This window comes from Seriola lalandi, unplaced genomic scaffold (genome assembly GCF_002814215.2).
Source record: "Seriola lalandi dorsalis isolate HSWRI2012SDOR001 ecotype SW California unplaced genomic scaffold, Sedor1 jcf7180002054104, whole genome shotgun sequence".
NCBI lineage: Eukaryota > Metazoa > Chordata > Actinopteri > Carangiformes > Carangidae > Seriola > Seriola lalandi.
Genome location: NW_019524657.1, coordinates 152,278 through 180,246, shown reverse-complemented (window position 1 = coordinate 180,246; position 27,969 = coordinate 152,278). Strand labels below are relative to the sequence as shown.

Genomic DNA, 27,969 nt, shown 5'->3' with positions numbered 1-27,969 from the left:
AGGTAACGTTTTAGAAGAAAAACATTAAAGGTGACCTCTGGAGTTTTCTTCTTCTGTGTATCTTTGAGATCTAACAAATGTGGTGAATGTATTTCCTAATAAAACATTTGCAAAACCTTTCTGGTGGTAATGAGCAAAGAAATGTGCCGACAAAGAGGGTGAGTAAGAGCATGAAAAAACATGCAAACAATGCAGCGTTTTAAATAAAAATCAATCCTAATTCAATTCTGCTAATGTGTTATGAAGAGGGAAATGCATTCAACACATTTGTTAGACCTCAGTGATGAACGATGCAACATGCAGACACATGTAGTGAAGATGGGGCAGATGAGATTTGCCCATTTGGGGAAAACGAGCGTGATTTAAAAACAAAAAAAGAAACCCACTGCTGCTTCTCTGGAGTGTTGGACTGTGATGACAGGCATCAACCCGTATGTGTGCTGCCACAAAATGAGGAGGAGGCTCAACTTCCTCCCTTTTAAAACTGAATTAAAAAATAATTAAAATGTTAAAAGAGACTTCCTCAAATTCATCGGCTTTGAGTTTCACCTTTTGGCAGCATGTTAAAGCATTAAAAAGGAAGATTTTGGGGAAATACACTCATTTCCTTTCTTGCCAAGAGTTCGATGAGAAGACTGACACCACTCTCTCGTGTCTGTTACTGTGACGCTGCAGCCGAAAGCTTTTCCTTCATGAAGTGAGCTGAGCTCAGAAGAACTCCAAATCCAAACTGGCTGACCTCTGACCTCCCTGTGGAGAGAGGAGAGCAAGAAAGTGATTCATATGTTTAGTTTACGCCCTGTGGTCCAGGATGACGTTGCCGTCTTTGTCTTTGATCCTGAGCCGTCCGGTGGGGTAGCGGGTTTCCTGCCTGCCGTCGGCGTAGACCGTCTTCACGGTGCCGTCTGGATACTCCCTCTTCTTGTAGTCAGCGGTGTGGATCTCCTTCTGGCCCGTGTTGAAATGGATCTCCTTGGTGCCGTCCCTGAGAGAAACAGCACACACTTTACACCCTGCGAGTCTTCGTTTAAAGACTTTAAAAACAAACGTATCATCAGCCTGAATCAGAAACTGGAGCTCAAGCAGAGATCAGCACATCCACATGGAAATGACTCGTACTCCAATCCTTTATAGAGCTGCAATTAGTTAACGATTAGTCGATCCAACTGTTTCGATAGGCGAATAAATGTTTTAGAAATACCTTCTCCAGTGTGCACGTTCAGTGTCTTTCTCTTGTGTGACGATGTTACAATTTAGTTGAACCAGAACTTGTAACACCAGAACCATTGAGAGAAGCTGGAGCTGTGGTTTTACTCACGGGTTGACCTGTATGATGGTCCCGTCTGTCAGCACGCTCTCCTCTCTGCCGTTTGGGAACAGGTTCTTGACCGTCTGGTCTGGGAAGGTGATTTCTTTACGACCGTCTGGGAAATGCTTTTCTGGAGTAGGAAAAAAAAAAAAAAAAACAATGTTTAAAGAACATTGTTCAACTGATCCTCTACTGAGCAGCTTTCGTCTGGTGGTAATTTTACAGCTCGATACAAAACAAACATCTGTTCTCACCAGTCTGGTTGTTGGGGAAGTGCAGGACCTCCATGCCATCTGGGTAGGTGATGTGTGTGGTCTGGGCGTCGGAGTAGTAGTAGATCTGAGCACAAGGAGCAGAGCCGTGGTCAGAGACTTGGCAGGGGATTAAATTTGCTGACGGCAGAGCAGACTCATCAAGTTTTCCACTGTGAGTTCTCAAAGGAAAATCGATTCTCTTCACATCACTCTTTGATCTTTGAGGTTAAAAACATCAAATTTCACATTGATTTTTAACTCTTACATTAGATAAACTCAAAGTAAGTTAAACTGATTGTCCACATTAACAAAAGCTCAAAAGTGGATGGTCAGTTTAATTCAGAATATGTAAAAAATATGTAAAATACAGCCTATGTAAGGCGATCTGATCCCCTTTCCAAGACTTAAGGTATCTGCTGTCCGTCACTATGTATAATTGATTTTAATAAGGTGACATCACTTACTACACAAGAGCAGATTTACCGTCTTTTGCTAAAAAGAAAACAAAAGATATTTTTAACTAAACTGGTAAGAAAAATGATGACTAATGATTTGATTCAGTTTTCTAACCCCAGTTTGGTGCAGGAGACAAACAGCAAAGACCCTGTTGCCTCATACATTTAAAACGTTCCCTGACTTACTGTAGCGCTCAACACGCTCTCAGTTATTTGTTTAGAAAGACCTGTGGAGGTTGGATGCAGTTACTTTAAGTCTGCCTCATGTCAGGTAGAAGCCTCACCACTCTCTGGTCGGCTGTGACCTGCTTGGTGTCTCCGTTGAAGAAGGTGACCTTGACCGTCAGTCCGTCGGCTGAAACCTCCTTCCTGGTGCCGTTGGGGAATACGATGAGGCGATCACCACCAGCCAGAACCTTCTCTACCTGCAAGAGTCAGAACCAGAACTCACTGCAAAACAGTTTCTCTGTGCATTTTCTGCAACGTTAACAGTAAAACCACCTGACATAACTACTGTAGTGAACTCTAGTTGTTCACAGACGTCAAACTACTGGAACCAATTCCTGTGTTTTTGTTTTTTTGTTGTTCACTGAAGACATATGGGTTTAAGATCAAAAGATGAATATGAGACAAGAGTTCAGCACTTCAGCTTTCATTTCCTGGTATTCACATCTAGATGTGTCTTAGCAGTTTTTCTCAGTGGAGTCTCGAGGTGTTGAAAACGTCTCCAGTGGTTCCCGTCAAGTCACTTAGTTTTCAGGATTTCATATTCTGGCGATGTACAATATGACACGTCTTTCCACTTTCTCACCTTCCCGTCAGGGTGTGTTATAACCTCCTGAGCTGACTCTGCCTCCTCAGCCTCGCGGCACTCTGCTTCTGTTGGCAGAGAATCTCTTTTCTACAAAGAGAAGATGTCAAAAAAATAACAAATTATTCAACATGGGCTCCTGAAACTTTTGTCGCTTGTTTTCCATCATATGAGCTTTTGGTATCTGTCAGTGAAGGTGTTGTTTGTATAGATTTGTTAAAGCAGAAAAGAGAGAACAGCACTAACGGTGTCTCTTACTGAAGAGCTGCTGTTTGATTGTTCTTGGTTTGGCGGTTTGTCCTGGCTCTTGTTGGCAGGTGGTGACCTCTCCTCTGTCATCCTGCCAGGCAATGAGGAGGAAGAGGAGGATGAGGAAGCGGTGCCTGGCCCTGCTGGCCGCCTCAGGCTGCTCTTCATCCCGACTGACATAAAACAACCAACACAAAACAAAAAAAGAATATAACGCTTTAGAGAGTTGAGAGTAACTTGGGTGACACATTTCTATCGGTTCCTTTCACAAATAGTCACGTGATCCATTGTTAATATAAAAATATTAATTATAGCTGTTAGTCCAACCAAATATAAGTCTGATTATGTGTCTAGGGGAACAAAGAAGTTAGAATCTACAAAAGACCGTAACTCTAAAACTCCTGAGCAGGAAATCCCCCTTTAAATGGAAACTCACGGTACCTGCAGCACCCTGGCTCGTCTCCCCGGAGCCCCGTCGACCCGCTGCAGCAGTGCCGCTGTGTGGAGGACTGCTGCTGCTTCCTCGAGAGTCAAGAGGACTCTGAAAATAAAGAGAGACAACTTGTGATTTCAGTGTAATGCTAAGACGAGAAAACACACTGAAGAGATTATCAGAGCACCTGCAGTACACAGGTATGGAAAGAGACATGGAATTTGGCCAATGAACCTGGTTTGTCTGGTTGTTAAATGTTGTTAAGTGTGAATAATCATAAATGAGTGTCATGGACCCCCCCGGTTCTAATCACACTGATATAAAATATTTAATTCAATTTCAGTCCAATCACAGGAGTAAAGTTTGAGAAAAATGTCATATTGGTTTTGTGATCATACTATAAAATGTAATCCTTGCTGTAGACAAACCAGCCAATAACAAAAAGTATAAACATTCTTACAGCAAATTTCACTCCTTTGGTCACAGATGAAACATTGTTTGCAAAAAATCCAGGAGCGTCTTTTGTTTCTTTGTCCTTCTCTGCAGTGACGGGGTTTTTCTTCCAGGCACTGAGGCGGAGCTTTTCCAACACACGGATCTAAAAAAACAACAACATGACATTACAGGTGTTTTTCCTTGTCCAGATACAAACTGAATTTTAAAGCCAGGTGTAACTGGGGTAAAAGGGTCAGAGGTCAGGTGGGCACCTCGTCCTGGAGAGAGCTGTTCTCCTGGCTGAGGGAGTCCATCTGCTGCCGCAGCCGGCTGTGTGTGGAGGTCCAGCGATTCTCCTTCCTCCTCAGCTCCTCCTGCAGGGAGTTCAGCTGCTGCTTCAACGCCTGGTGGGGGGGGGGACAGATTAAAGGGGGGGTTCCACATATTTTAAGATTTCACACATAGTAAAATACATAATTTCTTCTTTCTTTTTATTTGACCATTTTCTTTCATTGGTTTTGAAACAGGACATGTAATTACACATGTACAATAAAAATCAACTAATTGTCTCAGGTCACAGGTCCAACATTAGTATTTATTTGAAGTCATGTTATTGGGAATGTGCATGTAAAGAACCAATTATCCTGGGACCGCAAAGTGAGCTGTTGATTCACGAGTGTTCTCTCTCTCCGTCACCTGGATTTCCTCTCGTTCCTTCTTGTCAGGAATGGCTCTGGCGGCTGACGCGTGCTTCTCAAACAGTTTGCGCTCCTTCTGCAGTTTCTTGTTTTCCTCTTTCTTGTACTCCTCGAACTTGGCCAGCTCCTCTGCTTTCGTCTGTTCAAACTCCAAACGCTCTTTCCTACAAAAACAAGAACAAACGAGACATTAATCTGTCTGTGCGAGGAGAGAGAAACCCATAATTCATCAAAATGTTCCCACTCGAAATAGGACATGGTGATAGAAAACATGGAGCTGAACGTACATTTGAAGAGTTTGCTCTCAAAGTCATGTTGAGATGTTCATCATTCACTATTTATCATAATAGGTTTGTGCTACCAATTTTTGCATAACAATTTTATTGTGTAAGCAAACTATTTGACTTTAATCCGTAGGGAATCGCCTCACATAAAATCACCACCATCATACAGCAGGAAATGAAAAATCTAACTCTGATTATGTTCTTCAGTATCAACAGGTATTAAAACAACATTAAGTGCAGACAGATAAAATCACCTGAGGTTTTCCTGGTTTCTCTCGTTCTCCTGTCGGAGCTTGGCGAGGGCGGCGTTCTCCTTCTTAAATCTCTCGATCTCAATCTCCAGCTCAACCAGTCTCTCCCTCAGCTGCCTAGACTGGACCTGCTGGCCTGGGGACGAGGAAACACACACACAGTAAACTCGGGGTTGTGGTCAAACTGCCTCTCTATGTTTGTTTCCTGGAATTTAACCTTTTTGAAATTAAAAACCCATGACACAATAAAGTGACAGCTTCTGTTCACAGATATTTTACAGAAGGTTTTTGACTTATTGTTGTGGCATTGAGGTCAACAAAACATTACACCACAATGTTACAGAAAGAATAAACATAGAAGTCAGAAGGGCAGAGTTGTTGACATGTTGTGCTGAAACAATAAGCTGATCAACAAAACATAATCACCAGCTTCTCAATATAAAGATTTGTAAACTTGGGCCACATATCGATATCGTTGTCAGACATGCACAATTAACAGATTGAACAATAAATCCATTCATTGAAAATAAGGATAAGTTTTACCTCTATTTTCATGCGTCAGTGCCAATTAAATTCATGTGTGAACAACAATAAAAATGTGTTTTTTATGAGAGTAAAGTGAGAATCAAAATACTGATACACGTTATAATAAAACATTCACCTGTCTCCTCCTCTGGTTTTTTGGGCTCAGGACAAACAGAAGCGGTAGGAGGAGGGAGAGGTGTATTCTGGGCCTTTGGCTTGAGCGAGGGGAACAACCTTGTCATAAGCTGAGAGGCAGGAGGAGGATCTGGCTCCAGATTGGCTGAACCAGTGACTGTGCCTTTATCCAGCTCCACAACTTTGTTCACTGCCACCTTCCTCAACAAAGGCCGCTCCGGCGGTGAGACGCGATTGGCTGTCGCCTTGGAAACTGGACTGACTCCTCTAATGTCACTGTGTGGGTCGACTGTAGTTTCCTCCAGGTCGTTCCACGTGTCATCGTCGTCAAACACAACTCTCCTCTGCTGGCCGTCTTTGTCCTCTATCAGAGTGGACTCATCAGCATTGCTGAGGACGCCATCGCTCTCACCATCACCATCTTGTGTCACATCTGAATCTCTACAACTGTCCTCGTCCTGATACGACCGCTTATCGTATGGTGGGTTAGACTGTGCAGGAAAGGTAAAGGTGCAGGGAAACACAGGTGGTTTGACCGCAACTTCCTGGTCTTCAAATTCAGAGCCGCCACAGGATGAAACATCAGAGTGCTTGTCCTCTCTCCCACTGTCCTGTCCCTCTTCATCCTCGATGTTCACTTTGTTCTTCATTGCATCATCTCTTCTCTTCGCCACAAATGCTTCTGCGTTCACAGAGCTGTTTTTACACGTCAAACCACCACTGCTGCACCTCTGAAGTGCACCTCTGGGAGGCGACTTGATGGGGGTGGAGGAGAGCCGTCGCTGGTGGAGCCCCTGAGCAGCATGCAGCTGCTGGTGCTGCTGGTCCATCTGAAGAACCTGCAAGTACAGAGCAGAGTCTTTGAAGATACATAGCTTTACAGACAACAGGTCAAATATAATAGGATGATACAGGGAAAAAAATCCACATAATTAAAACCAACTGACTGCATTAATTCTAGAAGCCTTCTTTACACTACCAATAAGTTTGTTGATAAAAGTTGTTAACAGTCATCAAACAAATTGGGCAGCTGTTGTATTAACTAGGGACTGATGAAAATAACATTTGGCAGGATATTACATTTTGTTACACTTTCTCTACAATGGTCATTGCTGGCTACTGTCAACAACTGACAGTAGAGAGATGACAGGACATGGGGCGAGAGAGAGATGAGGGAATGACGTGCAGCAAATATCTCAAACTGGGGACTCACAATAACTTCTAGTTGTCAAGGGTGACCTAGTGTGGCGATTTCTTAAAACTGCAATAACGGGTGTTTGCCCACTTGGGGGTAGCGTAAACAAGCTGCAAACACAATTGATATGGGTGGGGTCTTTAGAGGCTTTTAACTGAAAACAGCTGCAACCACAAACTACAACAGGAGCAGTGAGAATGACTCACAACCGTAATGTTTGGAGACCATGTGATGTGATCCACCGTCAGTATAAAAATATGGATTATAGCCACTTCAAAAGAGTATTGCCTACTATTATACTACTACTACTAACATCTGGTATCCAGGACATTTCATGCAAACAGACACAGAATGTTGCATCATAAGCATCAATAAGCAGGGACTCAGATAATAAGACAAAACATCCCTGAACACAACACAACACAACACAACACAACACAACACAACACAACACAACACAACACAACACAACACAACACAACAACCACTAGAGATTTGAATAAAGCACCTTCATGACAAAGGAGGAGTTGGACGAGAAGGACAGCTCTTCAGCTGCCTGCTCCAGTAGCTCAAACTCTCCCAGCTCCATGTTTTCCAACTGCAGGTCACACTCCCAACGCTGGAGCTTCTCCTGGAACGACAACTCAAACGAGTCCGGTGGAACTCCTTCTCCTCCTCCTCCTCCTCTTCCGTCTCCTTCTGACCCCGTTCTTCGTTCTGCTGAATCCACTTTTGAACCCAAATTTTTCTCTTTAGCTGCATAATTTTCAGTCTTCCCTGGCCTTCCCAACATGCCCACCTGTTTGGTAACAGGGTTCGGCTGCATGTTGTGATGCTCGGGTTTCCTTGTAGTTTGAGCAGACAGACCCACTGTCCTGTTATTCTGGTCCTTTACTTGCCCCAGTTGACACTGTTTGGTGCGTCTCCCCTCTGAGTCAGTTTCAATAGACTCTGATATTTCTGTATTCTGCCTTTGATGACTACCCAACACCTTCATCCGGGCTGTCTTACTTTCAGCTCTGGTGTCCTGAGGTGGCGAATTAAGACCTCTCAATCGGTTCTCCTTGTTAAGTATGGCAGTTTTACGCTGGACAGGAAGCCGCTGGATGCAATTTGTGCCACCTTTCAGGATGGCTGCAGGCTCTGAGTTGCTGCGGGAGATTACTCTGGCTCGTGGTTGTGGTTTGGAGTCCTTCTTCATCTCCTTTTTTGGTAAAGAGGCTTTGTGATTGTTGGTAAATCTAGAAAGCCCCTCGCCTCGCTTCAGAAAGGCCCTCTTTGGAGGGGCATGTACAGCTTCAGCCCCATCTTGGCTCTGTTAAGGTAGGGAGACAACGTGTGAATGTAATGTGAATTTGGTTGCTTTATTTTTTAGAAGAAGAACAAGAAGAATCTCCAAAGGCTTGGATGTCAAAGCTTCCACGGAAGCACCAACATGAAGAAGTAAGGAATGTAAGGAAATCTTTATTATGTTCTCTGACCTTCTGTTGCCGGGCAGACTTCAGCCTCTGCTCCTCCAACCTCAGTTGCTCCTCCAACAACTCCTCAAACGTCTGCTTATGACCTCCAATGCCTGGCTTAATAGGTCTGGCGAGGGGACACACACAAGGCAAACATATAAGTTTGTCAACAAACAAACAAATAAAAATTGTAAACACAAAGCAACTTGCTTAGTTTATCGCTTCGTTTAACACTGGATTTAGTTTTATAATAGAAAATAGTTTGTACCTGTCCTGAGAAGTTGTATCTTCTGTTCTACCATGGTCTTCAGTCAAAGCCGCACCATTACTTGATATTAACGTGTCATCATCGCCTGTGGAGTTCCATGTGTCTGTAGGAAACACACGCTGTTAGAAGGTCATGCCCAAGTGATTTATCATAGATCTCCTAAAATTAAAAATGTAGTATCCAAATGCAAATACAAAAACTGGAACTTCCACTGTCACATTACAGTCAGTTGAAAAAAAAAAAAACTTGCTGTCTCACCCTCTTCTTTGTCATCCACCCCCTCATGATTTTGCCCCTTTGTTAGCCGCTCCCATCTCCCTGCCGGTGACAGCTGTTGCCCCTGTCGAGGGCCACAGGTAGAGCCCTGTGGGATCCCAAAGCGGTTTATGGTGGGGCTGTGTGGGGTCTCTCTGTGATGAGAGGCTCCCTGGAGTGGGTTCTCTTCCCACTCTGCTCCTGACAGCTCTAAGCCCTCTGAATGATCTGCAATGTACAATACAGTTAATGCAAACAGTGTGTGAAGGCAAATATAAACACAAAGAAGCTATGACTAAGTGTGGGAAGTAGGAAAAATACATACACATCAGTCTCCAACCTGCATATTTTATATGTTAAGTGAAACAAATGATCACTTTTGCAGATATTCTTGTCATCGCTCTTTCTCACCTCCTGTGCAGTGCTGGGAATCATTCATCATTCCCAGGAGCCTCTGCTGCTCTTCCTGGAGGCGAAGCAGCTCCTCCAACTGATTGGCCTTTAGCTGCTCCTGCATGTGTTGCTGCCATTTCCTCAACTGCACAAACACACAATATCACAGTATGGAGTGTTTTCATCATGTACATTTCAACATGTACATTTATTGTGGCTGCTCATCACAATCAGCACCTTGTAACTTCAAAATGTGCTTTATGAATAAATTTACCATACCTATATTTCCTACCACAACTGTACATACTGATAAATCAACACATTCAAAGTGCTAACTGATTGCATGCACACACAGAAAAATACTAATAATAGCAAGTGTGTGAGTGAGAGTGAGAGTGGGAGTGTGCGTGCTGAAGGTGGGAGTATCAAGTACACAGGAAGGAGTGATATAATCAACGGTGAAGTCCACACATCAACAAGTCCTAATGTCAGTAATAAAGTTGTTGCGTTTATTTTCATTTGTTTTGATATGTTGAGATGTTAAAACTGAACTATTGAACTAAACTGAACTAAAGCTGAACTAAAAGACCATCTCCAGTTTTTTAAGATATTGTTGGAGATATCTGATTCAGAATTTAGAAAAAGATTGCACTGTTAATTTTGACAACCAGTCAAATATTTGTCCCAGCTCAGGAATAAATATCAATCATAGGAACACCACATTCTGAAATGCAATGATATTCTTACCTCCTCTAGCTTCATCATTAGGGGCAGATCATGTGATTTGCTTGCCATCTCATCCAAACTGTCCAAATGTCCATCTGAATTTCTGATAGGGACAGAGTCAGGGACGTTCACTGGCCTGTCAGTCCCAGCCCTCTCTCCTCCAGCCGGCCGTAAAAATCCATCGACGCCGAGGCAGCTGCTGTCTGCAGAGGCGGACAGAGGGGCGAAGTCGGAGGCGAAGGAGTCGTCTGGCTCCAGGGGCGGGGATCCCACGGTTGACATGTGCCGCAAGGAACCGGCCAAGTCCGGGGAGGGGTTGAGGATCACCCCGGCTCTGCTGCTACTTGGCATCCACCGGGCCAAGAACTCTGCCTGGGAGTACTGAAGCCCGGCTGGCGATGACATGACTGCGCTGTCTCAGGCAGAGCTCGCTAATCCGGGATTTGAACGACAGATTATGGTGACAGGTTGAGGGGTTAATCACACCGTGAATAAGCACGCTCTAGGTGATGCCCAAATCCAAGAAAACTATATATAGTGACAGGTTTAAATTGAAATAACGTTAGCTATTTTAACAAGAATCTGGCTTCGGCCGATTAAACGTTGACACTACACAGCAGCACGTCACGGCAGCAGAGTGTCGGTTTTAAACGAGTGTTTGTTTGGTTAGTAACAGCAAACTAAATCACAGCTGTTTGTGAAAACTAATCGGCTGAATCATTGACAGATTGACAACATTGATGACATATATCTTACAATTCAGATCATAGTTTGATGGCATTCTTAGTCAGTTTTAGCTGGTTTATTTCCGATGCATTTAAAAGGCTCGGCTTCCTTGGTGATACTTGAATATCGTTAGCAGGATGCGTTTTATTTGAGACACAAAAGTTTTTTTTAAAGGTTTTAAACTGTAGTGACAATCAAAGAAATTCACAAAATAAATAAAAGTGTCGAAACACACTGAATTTACCTGTAACGCAGCAGGAAAGTGGTGTTACTGAGGTAGAACTCTGCGTTGTACGAGCATAACAGACAAAAGTTTCGAAGCCTGCCGCCATATCAAAACAAAGCCCGCGAGAGTAGATGAACGACAACAAAGCTGTTGTTGCATTGTGGGTAATGTAGTTCAAGCATCTTTCTTTAAAACGTCAGGTTCTCTGGTTTTATTTTAATTTGTCTTTTTGTTTCATATACACCACAGTAGCTAAATTATGTATCAACTACACGTTTTGGAAAAATAAAATTGGCACTTTAATCGAATTAAATTTTGGAAAAAAAAAACTAGCATCGAATTATATCCGGTTCAACGATGTGTCTGTAAAATATTTCACAATAAATGTCATCAAGCGAATACAATCTGGCGTACCGTTGAGTTTTCATTTTGCATACTGATATTTTTAAGTATGTATGTATGCATTGATTTATCTACGCTATATTACTATATATGCAATTATATGTTTACTCTTATTGCAATTTTATTGCAAGCTCATTTCGACGTTAACTTTTATACTGATATTTATGCACCGGATGTGCTGTCTGACAGATGTGATTGGTTGATACGAAAATATTGAGTTTCACATTTTAGTAACTGAAACTGAACTGGAACTGTCTGTAAAATGGAAAAGGTTCTATGTAATGTCCACGGTAAGTTACAGTAATTTAATGGTAGTTATTAGTTTTGTTAGAAAAGTCGACATTGTGTTTAGTTTCTGAAAGGCCTGGTTGTGTTTTATTCCCTGAAACGCTGCCTGTAATCTCCATGACAATGCAGTTTCATTTTCTTCTTCGTCTTAACTGAACCTTATTTTTCCCTGGCTAACCTGCACTGAGAAGAAAGTTTAAACGATTTGCTCAATAACTCGTTCTCTGTGTCCCCAAACAGACAGTGTGTGTATGTTGAAAACGGGCGTGAAAGATGGACCAAATAAAGGCAAAAGCTTCTACGTATGCGTTGACAAGGAAGGCTGTGATTTCAATCAGACGGCCAGGTAAATACATCACTAAGATATTTCCTCATTGATCCCCTGCGTCCAACACTGTGAGATGAATTCAGAGAGGATGTCAAAGGCAAGAGTTGTATCTAATACCCACCACAGCATTGACATGGACTATAAATCTTTATTATTGTGAAAAATCTACAAATTCCTTCATAAATTTGACTTGGAGATAATGTAGTCCAACCAATAAGGGTCCATAAGTCTTGTCCCTTAATGCATGACACTAATCTCCTATACCTAAACATCTGAGACACCTGATGTAGATTGTCACTATCCTGTGTTTTGCTCACAGAATCAAATCCAAAGTCTTATCTCTCAAGCACACATTGATATTCATAACTGGGTCTGTGACTAGCAGTTATGTAATGGTATAATAATTAAAATTTGGGGAAATTTTGGATTCTATTGTCCATTTTTTTCACAGATTCATGTTTCTGTTTTTGATCTGCATTATCATTATCCTCTCCTCCCCAGCATCTCACCATCCCACTGCCTCCATCATGAAGATTCGATGGTGGAACTCCAAGCTCTCACCTACAATCAACAACAGCAGAGCCACAAGTGGGTGTGCAGGTGTTTTATGGTTCAAAACAGGAAGAGTGTTCCTTAAACTTAGTGATTAAACTTAATTCCTGTTGCAGCTTTACATTAGGTTGTCTGACCAGAATACATTGATTCTTATATGTGGCTGTTTTCAGTAATATACTTCTATTAACTGTTAATTTTTTTTCAGTTTTTTCAGTTTTTCTGTTTTTTCTCAGGTTATTCTACAGGTGTATTATAGGTAAAAAAGCAGGCCAGAGGTGGTGTGGAAACGTGCCTTGGACTGCAGTAAGTAGTTTCTTAATTTTTGCTTTTTTTTATATCACTTTCTGTTTTTAAAATGTCTGTTGTCTTCCATCATTGCAGCCAGACAAAGAAAAGAGAAACTCTCTAGCTGACGCAAAGCTACAGCCCTCCTGCCTGCCGCCTGTCCGAAACCCCTTTAAGGCCCCGGGCAAACCGGACAAGGACTCCGAGTGGAGAAAGATGCAGTGTGGTGGAGGCAATGAGAAGGGAAGAGAGAAGAAAGACAGTGAGGCAAGTCACAAGGCTGAAGGAAGAGAAAGTTACCAGAAAGAAAATGTGGAGGGCGTTGGGGTAGAAGTGGAAGACGGTGAGGAAGAGAATTCATCGGATACTTACCGAGGTAAACAACTTCCACAAGGGATGAAGTTGAAGAAGAGAGTTTCAGATGAAGAGAGAAACAGCCCCAAAGCTAACAGTGTGGAAAAAATGACAGACAACATGCAAGACAAGACTGAAGATAACCGCTCTGAGCAGGGCAAAACAGGCAAAGCTATTTCTACCTCCACTATCAATGCTGCTCATTCTGAGAAAATGAATCAAACCTCTCAGGATTCTCACAAGGCCTCGCCCAAGCAACCTAATGCTGGAGAAGCCTGTCTGGTGAAACAAGCTGAACCTAATTTGAAAGGGAGTGCCTCTAAATCTGCACCCAGCAACAGCAGCACCCCGGCTCCCACAGACTCTGTCAACACCGGGAGTCCAACACGTAACAAACCGACTCAGTCAGAGTCCGGTCAAACCGAAAACCACCAAGACGACGATGATGATTTAGTGTTGGTGTCAGTGAAACCTGCTAGTCAGAAAACTCCCCCTGCTTCGGCTGTACAAAAGACCCTGACCACCTTCCCAGGATTTCAGCCAGCTTCTAAGGTCAAAGGTCAACAGCAAGATCCCAAAGGGCTGCACAGTCTGCTCACTGCTCAGCTTCAACAGAAAAAGGTGAGTGAAGGACCAACTGAGAAAGAAATTATTGGCCGTTTGGCCCGATTTTGAAAACTATTCATGTCATATATGAGCAGCTCTATGATCCAGATTACACCTGGGCAAATACTGTATTTCTAACATGTATATAATATTACCAATATTATAAAGAATTCTGATCTGAATACATTCAATATACACCTCACACACATCTTCAGCATTTTTTTCAAAGCAATTTCTTGCAATTTCCTGTGACTCTAGTCAAACAATGGCATGTCATTCGATGTTAATTTTTTCTGTAATCTAGAAAAAAGCACGTGTGAAGACACAACAGATTTCATCTACATTATATCATCATTGCTGACATGTCAATATATAGTACTTCATGATGTATTGCCTAAAATGTAGCAAGAAATACTGATTTACTATTAAGACAACTTCAAACTTGAATCTTTGACTTTCAGATGAATGAGACAGATTCTCCTTTGATATCATCTGTGTATCCATTTTTGCCAGTCTGTTTATCCTCCTACCCCTTTTTCCTCCTGATCAGGCCACTCTGTCTGTGGTGAATGTGGCGGCTCTGCCAGATAAAGGGGAGAGGTTGAAGACTCAGGTCAAGGAGCTGGAGGAAGCGCTGGAGTCCCTGAGCCTCACTGCTGCTTCTCAGCCAGGTAACTCTCTCGCTGTACAGCAGCAATAATAATATAGTTTACACAAAGTGTGTGTCTTCTGGCTTTGCAACTGTAATATATACAAATCCCTTTCCCAGGCTCCCAGGGTGACAGCAGTGATGCTGCTCCAAGTAGCAGTCAGGTCAATCCATTTAGCCGACAGGGCGGCACCATCCTGCTCCCTGCCCCTCCGGCCCCGAGCCCCTATCAGCACCAGGCCTCCGGCAGCTCCCTGGGGCTCCAGCTGAGCCAGGGGTACAGCCAGATGTATGGAGGTAGGCTGAACATTGTTAGTTCTGTCACACTACCTGGTTTTAAACACATTTCTGTAATACTTTGGGATTTTTCTCTTTCACTACTTTAATCATTCGTGCAAATACCCTAATCCTCAGTCCTTCATGTTTCCAGCCAACCCACAGTCTCAGGCCTTTTACGGTGGCAGGATGACCGATGACCGTCTGCTGGCAGTGAAAAACGCCACCTGCGAGGCCATCGACCATCTCCACAAATCCCTGGAGTCCTGCCCCGATGCTGAGGCTGAAGCCCCAGACCCCAGAGGCATCAAGGTATCACTCTCCTTCAGTCACTAATTGGGGTTGTCATCAGTGCTTCACACAGGATATCTGACAACACTAATTAGATTTTGAAGAAACGTCAGGGAATGATGCATCACTGCTTTTAGTTTGTGGCTGTTCTGTGCTTCCAATATGGTGGCCAGACCCATAAACAAATGAGTTTTAGGTCAGACCAGGCCTGATCTCCCAGCATCACATTAATGCAGCTTTAGTGCTTTTGAGTAACATCATAATAGTAGCAATCATATATTGTTTATAATTTCTGGGTGTCCACATACTTTTGGCCATATTGTATTTGCTGTTTTGAAAAGAAAAGAAATTCTCATGACAAGCGGCCATGGAAAGGGAGGATCTATATCGTCTTTTGACTGCTCCCATCATGTTACTCTAACACTGTCCTCTTGTGATTGGCTGGTCAGGTGTCGCTCCTGCCCCATCAGAGGAGAGCTTTGGCCTGGCTGCTCTGGAGAGAAGCCCAGAATCCATGTGGAGGAATTCTGGGTATGTTGACCATTTAACATGATTTTTATTAAAGAGATCATGATGAAGAGTGTGGTACAGAGATGGAATAATACTTCAAATTAACATTATTTGTTCCTTTTCCGACAAACCAAGTGCCATGTACCTCCAGTGACCGGAGAAACCGTTTACAGAGTATCGGAGAAGCTTCACATAATTGTTATCTCTTCCTTTCTTCCCCTTGTTCTTCATACTCTCACTCTTTTTCTTGGAATCAGCGGATGACATGGGTCTGGGTAAAACTTTGACCATGATTTCTCTCATACTGGCCAAGAACATCAAGGTGAAAGAGGAAGATGAAAAGAAGGAAGAGAAGAAACTGGAGAAATGGATCTCCAAAACTGGTAACTAGAACCTTTTATCACTCTGTCAGTTGGTAGGAACCTCAGTGCTGTCCATGCAATTAGTATTTAATTAAATTACACCTTTTTTTTTTTTTTTTTTTTCATCATTTAGACTCCAGCATTGTGGTTTCTAAAGGCACTCTGATCATCTGTCCCGCCTCCCTGATTCACCACTGGAAGAAGGAGATCGAGAGACATGTCAAGACAGGCAAGCTGACTGTGTATCTGTACCACGGCCCCAACCGAGAGAAGAGTGCCAAAGTGTGAGGGAACCATGCACACAATCGCACAATCACACAAGCACACATTCACACAATCACACAATCACACAAGCACACATTCACAAGTCAAAAGTGAAAGTCAAATGTTGATGTTGATGTTGAGTCATCTGTGCGTTTCATCATCTCAGACTAAACTCTTGGACATCAACATAGACCAGACGGTTGCCCTTTTAAGGAGAGTTGTGTTTCTACTGGAAAGAAATGGCTTCATTTAATGTTACGTCTTTGCCCTCAAATACATTTTCTTGTTATATGATGATATTATTATTATTAATAATAATGATAATAATAATAAACTTTATTTACATAGCACTTTTCATACACAGGAAAACAGGGAAATCATTAAAAAAACCAGAACATTTAAGACAAAAATAAATTGTTACGTCAAAACATCAGATTTTTGTTGACCTTTTGAAGCGCACACAATCAATCAGTTAAATGTTCTCTGTCCGTCCCTCAGGCTGGCAGATTATGACGTGGTGGTGACCACATACAGTCTGGTCTCTAAGGAGATTCCAGTCCAGAAGGAGGAGGCCGACAAACCCGCCAAGGATTCTGATGATGTGAGTAATATTTATATTTATGACATAAAGCCACAGTGTCAGCTTTAATGCAGTGACTTAAGATTCTTCCTGTAAGACGGGAATACAACCAGAGTTGAACTGAAGGCGCTGGCAGCTGATACTTGAGTCCATCATGTTCTGTTTTGGTGCTGATAATTATAAAACTCAAAACTCAGACACACGTGCATTTCATCCCTCGTCATTTTCCCTCAGCCGTCGCCCTCAGCTCCTTTGTTGCGAGTGGCCTGGGCCCGCGTGGTTCTTGATGAAGCCCACAACATCAAAAACCCAAAAGTGCAGACTTCCATGGCCGTCTGTCAGCTGAGGGCTCGCGCTCGCTGGGCGGTCACTGGTACGCCCATCCAGAACAACCTGCTGGACATGTACTCACTGCTCAAGTAAGACAACAACACAGTGAATACAAGAGTTTTACAAGTCTAAGTAGAAATGCTTCCTCTGTTTTGTCTGCAAATTTTAATTTACTTTTTAAAGTTTTTATAACCATGTAATTTATATAGAAAATTTCTTTCATATAAAATGCACTGCACATCTCAGAAAATTTAAACATAAAACATAATAGAGTAAAATAAACCATTCAAACAGGTTAAATAACAAATGTTAATATAGTTAATTCATAATATTCAGGTGGAAATGAGCAAAGCTTAAACTAAAAGATTCATCTTCACCTTGAGTCAAGAATTTTTTTTTTTCTCACACTGCAGGAGTTATGAAAGTGCTTTAGAAAAGGCCACAAGGTGGCGCTATAGATTAACCCTCAACTTTCCATGTTCCATTGAACTCTATTAAATACTTTTTGAGAGAGCCTCTGAAATGTCAGACAAACAAACGGGAGCAAAATCAGCTGTTTGGTGGCAGAAACAAAATTATCTGTTGGAGAAAGACGAGGCTGAACTTTAGAAATATTAATTTATTAACCAGCACCCATGAACAGTCTTTAGACCATTGAGTTCATATTTTCTCATGTTGCACAAAGAAACATTAATGAGTGATGATGCTTTGCCTTGATAATTGCGTCTTCACTGCAGTCAACTGACGTCAAGATGGTTAATTGAAATGCAACGGTTCATTCACGGTCTGTCTCTCAGGTTTCTGCGTTGTTCTCCGTTTGACGAGTACAAACTGTGGAAAGCTCAGGTCGACAACGGCTCGAAGAGAGGCAGAGAGAGGCTGAACATCCTGACCAGGACTCTGCTGCTCCGACGAACCAAAGACCAAATGGACTCGTCGGGAAAACCACTGGTAGAGACGCACACTCGCACACATTGGGTGACGAGTGTCTTTTACGAGTGTCTGCTTGCCATGACCCTCAGACACTCTGCTCGCTCTTGATCCAGGCTGAAGTGAAGTGTCAAATGTTTCAGGTGTCTCTTCCCGTTCGGACCTGCGAGGTGCATCGACTCAAACTGTCTGAGGATGAGCAGGCTGTGTATGATGTGGTCTTTGCCCAATCCAGGTAACGCAACAACTCGTCTTATTTTTTTAATTTAACACGATTTCTCCTTTATCCTTCCCTAGGCTTTTACATTGTATTCACTGTTTCTTTTTTGGCTCCCTCGTGATGTTTCCCATGAAGGGCATGGAAAAGTGGCTAGGAATAAAGTAAGGACATTGTGACTTCACTGTTGGAGAAGTGACCTTGGCTTCTCTTGGGCAGCTGGCTACATCTGGAGAGGAAAATAATTCATGCTTTCAGCTACTCTCTGACTCCAATTAAGGATGCTAATCATCTCCAAGGTCTAAATGTGTGTAACTGCATAAAAAACAGGATGGACTGCCATTAAGTCTTCCTAGCTGCAGTGGATAGATCAATAAAAAAATATATATAGAATGAAACTAGAATGATGTTTTCTCCCTTTTCTTCTAGATCCACTCTGCAGAACTACCTGAAGAGACATGAAGGAAAAGATGTGAACAAGGCGAACACATCCAGCCCCAATCCCTTCAGCAAAGGTGAGATATCAGCTGGTTGTTTTTATACTGTGACTGTATGGATTTGTAGTTGTGCCTCAAACCTGCACAGAGATTTTTTTGCAAACACATAAACTCTAATTTGTTGAGAAATTATCACCAAAAAAATACTATTTTGTGCTTAGTAGATATTTTTGCATGTGGCTGTTATCCACTAATAACCTCTCTCACTCAGTTTTACTACCTTGTCAAATTCCTGCTCTGCTCGCTCCCAAGTTTGTTCGCTCAGTGTTTGACAGTGTGAAATATGAAAGCTGGAGTCGGTAACTTCTGGTTTGGTTATTCTGTCTCTAGTTTCTAGTCGGATTTTTAGAACAAGATGATCCTTTGGATAAAACTTTCTGCTGTGTTTTTCTTCTGGTAGCAAAGTTGTTACATCCTGTTTGACCTCAGCTCACATTTTGCAGTGTGTGAATGAGGTAGAATATATTGTATGCCTCAGTTAAACATTGGCCTCACACATATGCACATCATTTTATATGTGCAGAAAGCTGCAGGTAAAAAAAAACACATAGATTACGAAAAGAATAAAATTAATTTTCCATTAAGGCTGAATCAAACCTGACAGTATTGACTTTTAAGTCAAACTTGATTAGTAATTAATGTTGCGGTTACTAATGGAGGTCTATCAAAACTATATATGTGTGTGTGTGTGTGTGTGTGTGTGTGTGTGTGTGTGTGTGTGTGTGTGTGTGTGTGTGTCTTCCCTCTCCAGTGGCCCAAGAGTTCGGTATGTCGCAGTCTGACCCTGCTGTGCCGAGTCCCAAGCAGGCGTCAAGCACCGTCCACATCCTGTCCCTGCTGCTGCGCCTCCGACAGTGCTGCTGTCACCTGTCCCTCCTGAAGAAGGTACACACACACACACACACGCACACACACACACACACACACACACACACACACACACACACACACTGCTGCTCTGACAAGGCATGTCAGTTTTGTCCTTAATCTAAAAGACTTGCTCACACACATGTACAACACACACAAGCATTGATTTTCTGTCTTTCTCTCAGACTCTCGACTCGACGGAGCTGCAGGGTGATGGGATCGTCTTGTCTCTGGAGGAGCAGCTCAACGCTCTGTCACTCTCCTCCAGCCCCTCGCCGTCATGCCCCGACCCCAAAGACACTGTGGCCCTTAATGGCACCCGCTTCTCCTCAAAGCTGTTCGAGGACACCAGCGAGAGCACCAAGGTGGGCAACCATCACCATCACACTGAATGTGCCCCTGGAGACTGTGATAAGATTACTCCTCTCTGTTCAGAATATGTTTTTGTTTACTAGAGCCCATCCAGAGGAAAAAGAACAAAAGCCCTGTCTAGCAGGAGAAATGCAGTATGAATATATGGGGGATTTGAAGGTGTTGGATGCCTCTCATCAGAGCGACTCTCTGCCCACTACAGTTTTTTTAAAGGTCTAGAAAACATAAATATGAGAAGAAGCAATGGATGAGGAGGGTTGGAATGTAGTTAAAGTAACATCCTCCCCAACACTGAAAGCAATTAGCAGTTAACAGTGAAATCGCCGTGCTACAAAAGAGCCGTTATATTCTTAACTTGAATTTAGTTCAGTCTCAGCAGTGCAGAACCTGTTTTCCTGTATCACTGATGTTGTTTTATCAAATGTTAACAACAAATTAACTAATGCTTCAACCTCAATTTTCCAGATTGCTGCTATTGTCTCTGAGCTGAAGGCAATCAGGCAGAAGAGTGACGATCAGAAAAGGTAAAAGTCTCACAGTCATCTCAGACTTTTTTATTTATAGTCACGTTCTAGATCTAATTTGCAGACAAAACTATTCGTTCATACATATTTCCCTTCTTCATAAACCTCTTTGTAGATACATGATCTTTTAAAGAACTATATATTCAACTCACATCTGTTAACCTTTAAGCAGTCATTGCAAGTGACTCCAGAGAATCATTTCCTCATCATTACCTTATTTGTAATCCACTCCTGTCTGGTGATGTGTAGTGTGATCGTGTCCCAGTGGACCAGCATGCTGAGCATTGTAGCAGTTCATCTGCGGCGTATGGGCTTGAGATACGGCGTCATCGACGGGACGGTCAACCCCAAACGTCGCATGGACCTGGTGGAAGAATTCAACACTAACCCCAAGGGACCACAGGTGAATCTCACCCCACAACTCAAGAAACCAAAATAAAACACATGATTAGAAGGTACAACCACAAACTGATTGACACTAGACAACAATTAAATAATTTATTCTTATATTTTCTGATGCTGTTTTTTTTTTCTTTTTTTCGTGATTAAAGCAAACTCTTTAAATACAACCTGTATGTGAGTTTGACTCAAAATATAATGCTCTATAAGCACAGTGTTCATTCAAAAAAACATTTAAAAACAGAGTAGATAAGGGAGGTTTCCAGGCAGGTGAATATTGCAGCTGTCTGCATTTTCAGAACTTAATGTACTGGACTTTGACATTGGGCATATTGTAAGTAAATATATATATATTGATTTTATATTTCTGGCTCTCTGCCAAAGGTGATGCTGGTTTCTCTCTGTGCTGGAGGGGTTGGACTCAACCTCACTGGTGGGAATCACCTCTTCCTCATTGACATGCACTGGTGAGACACACTCAATCCAAAAGAGTGTTGTTGTTGTTGTTGTTTTTGTTGTTGTTGTTGTTGTTGTTGTTTGCTTTCTTCTGCTTGATGTAGCCCACTGTATATACAGTATAGTACTTGTGTAGTATATTACTGTTCTTAAACCTCTTGTTATTGCTCTTTATTTAACCTTAAACTGAATTTCATTTTTTTTTTAATTTGCATAATTAACATTATTATAACCATCATCTTACCCTTTAGCTCTCAGTTCAACTGAAACTTGAGCTTCTTCCTCGGTTCTCACTTCAACTGTCTCTTGTCAGTGCTTCAATTTCAACTGTCATTCCCATAGAACATTTTACAAGAAAATAACTAACATTTTAAGATATTCTAACCTTTTTATAGTGTTTACAGTTGCAGTTTTTACTAGCACACACATGTCAGTACATCAAAAAGAGTAGTATTATTTTGGTGCTGTTTTGCAGTGACTAGGTCATCGCAAACATCACAACAAGGTGTAATGCTATTAGTAAGAAGATCTTTTATGTGTTCACTATAACAATGGTTGAGTTTTTAACCTCTGAACCATGAATATCGTGACAGGAATCCAGCCTTGGAGGATCAGGCCTGTGACAGAATCTACAGAGTTGGACAAAGGAAAGATGTCACCATCCACAGGTAACAAATCAGCAGGACGTTCAATGTGTGTGTGTATATTATTCATTATTATATCATATACCGTTATTGGGAAAGAAGAATATTGAGACAAGTATGAACTAAGGCTTGTTTTTTTTTTGTTTTTTTTTTGTTTCTTTGTTTAAAGGTTTGTGTGTGAAGAAACAGTGGAGCAGAAGATTTCCGCACTGCAGGTGAAGAAGAAGGAGCTGGCCCAGAACGTGCTGTCAGGAACAGGAAGCACCGTCACTAAACTCTCCCTGGCTGATCTCAAAATCATCTTTGGTGTCTGAGATGGGAGAGAACTGGAGAAGCTGGGTCTCGCTGGGTCTCGCTGTCAAACCTACTGCTACAACACCAAACAGCTGTTCACACACATATTCAAATTTCAGGGTATAAATCTTGAAATCACCTAAACCTAAGCTACTAGAAGTTTGATGTATGTAATGAGGGGTCTGTCTGTGCTGCCTGACCTCTCTCAGCTTAATCCAGACCAGGATCCTATCTGCTTTACAAAAGGATGTTGGGCTTTATGTGCCTTAACATTTTATTTCAAAATTTCTTTTATAATTTCATGACTGCTATTGGCTCTGTTCACTCAGATACATGCTGCGTTTCACTGATTTATTTTAACAGTATTTCAGTTATTCTTAAATTCATTCTGAAACATCATAGATGCTGCTTCTGCCCAGATCTGTTGCTCCAAAGCAAATCTAGTCAGTTGACCATCAATTTCACTTATTTTATTCATTTTAAGAGTCACATGAGGCTGTTTATAAAGATATTGTTACATATAGCTAGTAATCAAATTTACCAACTTGAAACATGCACACTAAAATCATCATGTAACTTCTACACACAACTACAAATGTGTATATTGCCTGTATCTGGCTGCAAATGCCATAGACACACAGATTCTCATGGTCCACAATGATGCTTTATGGCACTTTTTCCTGTGTTTATATCCTATGCTACACTAAGTGTGACCAATAATTATGTATGATATTTTTAGATGTAGATGTATGCATATGTCTTATTATTAATCATTATTTTTATTCGCTTCAGGTAGCTTAAACATAGGAGTGAAACAAAAATTTGCTTTTATTTATGTCACCTGATGGAGTTTATTTTCCTTAGAGATGTTTTCAGTTTTTTGTTTGTTTGTTTGTTTTTTTTTGTTTTTTGGGGGGGGGGGGTATTGTGTATTATTATGTGTGTTTGGTATGATGCTGTTTAAATAAATTCAGGTCATGGAAGTTCATGTGATAGCCTGCTCTACAAAGTCCTTTGTGTTGTAAATTGAAATGAGTTATAAATTAAAAATGTAAGGAAATTAAGTCAGGATGAACTGCAATTTGAGAATTCAAGAAACGCAATGCCATCACAAGAAGCCACACCTGCCAAAAACACATTGCTCATATTATACTTTTTAAGATATATGAGAAATGTAAATTATTAATTTCCCTATATTTGGATATGATCATGTTTATTTGGAAAAAAATATATAAATGCTGTGTCTACATGCTGGCCACATAATTGAAAAACACAATTATTTACTTTAATCACACCTTGCTACATGAGTAAAAAACTACCATCTTGCGTGTATAACATAACAGTATACAGGAGATGAAATCATGCATTATACTTTTTTAAATTATAAATATGTACTAATAACTAAACTAATATAATAAATATGTACAAATGTTTAGCATCAGATTTATCCCTTGACTCTGGTGGGCCGCCCTGTACCGTCCACCATCTTTTCATTGCTCCCAAATGTTTGCTACGTAAAATCCACAGTGTAGCTTTACGTCCATGCTACCTTTAATAATCATCGGAAATTTGGTATTCAATGTCTAAATGAACGACTCAGTGGAGCGGTAATAGAATGAAAATGTCGGAAAATCGTTGTTTTTTAAGCACACGCAGTCCTATCGGTATTTAGGGGAAACTTTTCTCAAATGCAAAAAAACCCCACAGGTGGTTAAAACACCTGCCGATGTTTGCCTTCTGTAAATGCTTAGTATCGCGTGTTGCTGCATTATTTCAGGTCAAAGTTTTTAATGTTGCATATCGAAAACGCACACATAACGCCTAAACAATACCCGCTTACAGGCTTCAACAAAAACTATTTGAAACTGCTGAACATTTGTGGATGTAATTTAGAAATACGACACGTCAGTAGCAGCATGTGAACGCAGCGCTGAGAGAGCGGGCGGTAACTGGACTGCGCTCGGTACAACCCTCCAAGCTGCAGCGTTAGTACGGTCAAACGGCCCGGTACGCTAGCGTCGTACCTCTCTGAACACAGTGAAAACATACATTCTAGCAAAACTAGCCCCAGCCCGCAGCCATGGCGGCCGAGACCGACAAGGTAGAGCCTGCGGACAGCGAACAAGACGAGGAGGAAGATGTATACGAAGTGGAGCGGATCATTGACATGCGGGTGGAAGAGGTAAAAGGAGCTAAATGCTAACTGCTACGTAGCCGCCTGGCTAGTTTGGCAAACATGGCTGGCATTGCTTTCACTCCACTCTCACGACGCATAGCCCACCTACAACGACGTCCACATACTTTCCGTTATTAAAAACGCATGTCAGTAGTCTGATTTAAGTGCATTTTTATGCATACAACGGCCCCTTTGTCATTCAATCATATGCGTTCACTCTTTTGTTGTGGCTCAGCGCTCGTCCATATATAGCATCGTTTTTCTGCACAACTTCTCCCATGATGTCCGCTCGCCTCTCCCCTGCTGAGGCCAAGGACGGACGCTTTGCAAGCTTGCAACTATTTTCATCATGGTTGTTTTTGCCCAGCGGCACAGCTAGATCCCAAAATTTCCGGGAACCACGCTAGTTTCGTTGTGCCTTAAAACAGATTGGCTGGTGAGATGTTGGCAGCGGTAAACATTGTGAATTTACTAACGCCTGCTTATCCCTCCATGGCATCGTGGCCGTCGTATTTGAAACTGCATCTACTGACCAACTAACCTGTTTTTTCACTTTTTTGTGCATTTACAGAGAAATGCGCCTGTTTTTGAGAGGAAACAGTAATGTAATCGTTTAGGTTCAAGAGACATAACAGTTTACAATATCTAACAAGTAATGTACCCAAGGCGCGAGTATGTTACAACATGCACTGTACTATTTAATAGTTTGTTGGAATCAATACTGATACTATTATGTTTTAGCTCTGCTGTTGATGGAGGGTGATTACACAGTTAATTACCACTTTGTTTTGCAAACTAGTAGTGACGCCCCCCCCCCCCCCCCCCCCCCCCCCCCCATCATTTCCTTTCATATATTGTTTACAAAGTCATGCTTTGTCACAAGATGGTGCCACATTTTCACACTTAAATATTAACTAGTCCTTCGCTGAGTGATGGTGGAGAGAGTGCTTCTGTGTGTTTGGGTGAAACTGGGTTTATGAGTGGCGTTTGTTTTTCATTGAGTGCCAGCCCTTTTTACAAAGCTTAGAGGACTCTTGTCACTCACTGTGTTTGTTTACATCAATTTAAGTAATGAGATTTTTCCTAGCTATTGAAACTCCAAGTCAATTTATGGGATTGAAGGACCAGGAAAAACAGAGGCAACATATGTTTATCTGTGCTGGGGAAACATTGCTATTTGGCTATGATTGCACTTAGTTGGATTTCCAAGGTTTTTTTTTTACATAAGTGCATTTGCATGACAAAGACACAGGAATAAGAAAAGGTATTGGTGCGTTAGACAGGAGAGATAACTACTCAAAGTTGTGACCAACTGAACAAAATTTCGTTGATCTTACTGTCAACAGTAGAACTGTTAAATAAGTCTCTTTCCACAGCTGCACAGTAAGCTATTTTTAAGACTGGAACATGTTCATGGTGGCAAGAAAACTGATCTCCAGCTTCAGAGTAATTGTCACTGCATAATTAAAGCGGCATCACTTAACATGTATTTAAAGTTCTTACATAAAATAAGAATTTGAATACATAATGATGCTAGTATTGTTTAATAAATATGGTACAGGAGAAATAAATCACTGACAAATGGGGCTTTTCAAACAAATAGTGCTACAAAGTGAAACAATAACATTAAAGTTTGTTTGGCATGTTATAGTTTACATTTCCACCACACCTCATGAACACAGTTGAGACAAGTTACACCAAAAATGGACTAAAAAGCAACCACTTTGAAGAGAGACTTGAGGGACATCTACTAGCCATAGTGAGTTATTAACACCCTTTGCTTTGCTTTGCTTACTGCTGGCCTTATACTATGAAGAGGCTCTTGAGAGTCTCCGTGAGTTTGCATCACCTGTGTAGTAAAACTGAGGATCATTGAGGAGAGCGAAAACACATACAGTAGGAAGTAAGCTTTGTCTGCTGGCAGCTCTCCAGGAAGATGCAGCCGCTGAAAGAGAGTGTTTGTATGTTGATGCACTATTGCAAAATGTGGGGACAGACTTAATGTGATAAGAGCAGAGTTAAACAGTGATATAATCACAGTTTACACACTGGTCAGGAAGTTGCATTAAACCAGTAATCTAAATGTATCTTTGACATAAGGGACCGGACAGGGACATGTCAAAATAATGAGTTCAACAGAATATATAAAGTCAGACCTAAGCTGGATATAATTATTGTAATAATTGCAGTAAAGTGCTGTAAAATAAAAACCTATAGATGCCTGTGTCATTGTTGTAGTTGGTGCCTGAGCACAGCAGGAGACAGGTGCAAGGAATGTATTGTTTTTGTAGAGCTTATCATTATAATTCTTCTGCAGATATGCATTTTTTTGAGGTGTTTGAGGTGCTTGGGATGTTTGAAAACAACAAAAATTGGAACACACTTCATGACTGGCAAAGTGCTGTTGTGAATGGGCTCGGACGTGGCCAGTGGGCTCCATGGATATTGCATTTGGACATGGGTGTGGCACATCAGCTCTGTAACACAGTAGCACCCACTAATTACTTTAAGTGTTTTTCAGGTGCTAGCGGCGCTCGAAACTCACTAAACTTGCACATGCATCAGAAATGGAGTAACTTCATATCTGATATGGCTCATAGTCATGGGTGTGGCAAAATGGCTCAAAGGTGCCCTTTACAAAAAACTTAAACTTATTACTTTAACCAAGTCTTCCTAGAGAATTAACCACATCAACTTTGGTCAGTGCAAGCTTCAAACCCTTGCGATTATATGATTGGAAAGCTTTTGCATTTGCATTGAATGGTGTGTGGTGTGGTGTTGAATTTCCATGTTTCACATGAAACAAGAAGCTGTTGTAACTCGGGTCTACATGGTTAAATCTGCCCACAACTTCATGAAAAAAGTCCAGGCTGAGGACATCTATAGGCCAATATTCAGTTATTGTCACAGCGCTGCCCACTGGAAACAGGAAATGAGTTATAATACTTTTATGTACTCCTCCTAGCAGGTTGCTTTTTCTGCATTTGGATGTTCATATTTTTGCAGCAGTTGGACAAAGAAAAATGTCCAACATTCAAAATATGATTTTCAATTGTACCAGGTCTGTAGGCCATGTTTGCATGTGTGCAGCCATGATCTGGAATTCCAGCCACTGTGTCAGGTTGGTGTGCTGGTGATGCTTGAGTTTCATGCTGTATCTTATCTCTCTCCGTTTTCAGGGTGAAGTTCTCTACAGAGTCCGTTGGAAGAATTACTGCTCTGACGATGACACTTGGGAGCCAGAGGCCCATTTGGAGGACTGTCGTGAAGTCCTTTTAGCTTTTAAGAAGTCTTTGGCTGACGCTAAGGCCAAGAAAGAGGCAGAAGCCAAGAAGAGCGTGGTAAGTCTGGCAGTCGGGTATACAGAATGCTACTCCTGCTATATTTACCAAAACAGGAACACTGGTGTAGGTACAGCTTTTACT

General features: G+C 41.7%; 3 protein-coding genes across 5 annotated transcripts in view; 2 read left to right on the top strand and 1 right to left on the bottom strand.

Moving 5' to 3' along the window:
- Positions 1-45: 45 nt before the first annotated feature.
- cpap (centrosome assembly and centriole elongation protein) lies at positions 46-11,187 on the bottom strand. Its single transcript, XM_087173207.1, has 19 exons — positions 11,107-11,187; positions 10,158-10,567; positions 9,429-9,555; positions 9,021-9,245; positions 8,763-8,865; positions 8,516-8,621; positions 7,543-8,349; positions 5,841-6,678; positions 5,183-5,315; positions 4,643-4,808; positions 4,219-4,350; positions 3,972-4,109; positions 3,520-3,619; positions 3,088-3,251; positions 2,830-2,919; positions 2,303-2,443; positions 1,564-1,648; positions 1,319-1,439; positions 46-985 (listed from the first exon to the last, which is right to left on the bottom strand). The coding sequence occupies exons 2-19, from the start codon at positions 10,539-10,541 to the stop codon at positions 793-795; spliced, it is 4,053 nt and encodes a 1,350-aa protein (XP_087029333.1). The 5' UTR covers positions 10,542-10,567; positions 11,107-11,187; the 3' UTR covers positions 46-792.
- A 501-nt stretch (positions 11,188-11,688) lies between these two features.
- ttf2 (transcription termination factor, RNA polymerase II) lies at positions 11,689-23,356 on the top strand. The gene is made up of 23 exons (XM_023403266.2): positions 11,689-11,780; positions 12,019-12,124; positions 12,608-12,694; positions 12,895-12,964; positions 13,043-13,921; positions 14,457-14,577; positions 14,676-14,852; positions 14,986-15,143; positions 15,572-15,653; positions 15,890-16,015; positions 16,128-16,278; positions 16,757-16,859; positions 17,073-17,257; positions 17,966-18,119; positions 18,242-18,333; positions 18,745-18,830; positions 19,564-19,697; positions 19,865-20,044; positions 20,517-20,575; positions 20,825-20,978; positions 21,359-21,441; positions 22,024-22,098; positions 22,244-23,356. Exons 1-23 carry the CDS (start codon positions 11,753-11,755, stop codon positions 22,386-22,388), a joined length of 3,435 nt encoding a protein of 1,144 aa, XP_023259034.1. The 5' UTR covers positions 11,689-11,752; the 3' UTR covers positions 22,389-23,356.
- Positions 23,357-24,304: 948 nt separating this feature from the next.
- The window catches only part of mphosph8 (M-phase phosphoprotein 8), a 30,158-nt gene continuing 26,493 nt past the window's right edge, over positions 24,305-27,969 (top strand). For 2 of the 3 annotated variants that reach the window (XM_023403274.2, XM_087173206.1), the window contains exons 1-2: positions 24,305-24,550; positions 27,724-27,885. In XM_023403274.2, the coding sequence (XP_023259042.1) occupies positions 24,449-24,550; positions 27,724-27,885 (264 nt within the window). In that variant the 5' untranslated portion in view covers positions 24,305-24,448. The remainder of the gene's footprint in view (positions 24,551-27,723; positions 27,886-27,969) is intronic. The other variant, XM_023403276.2, reaches the window with a different exon arrangement.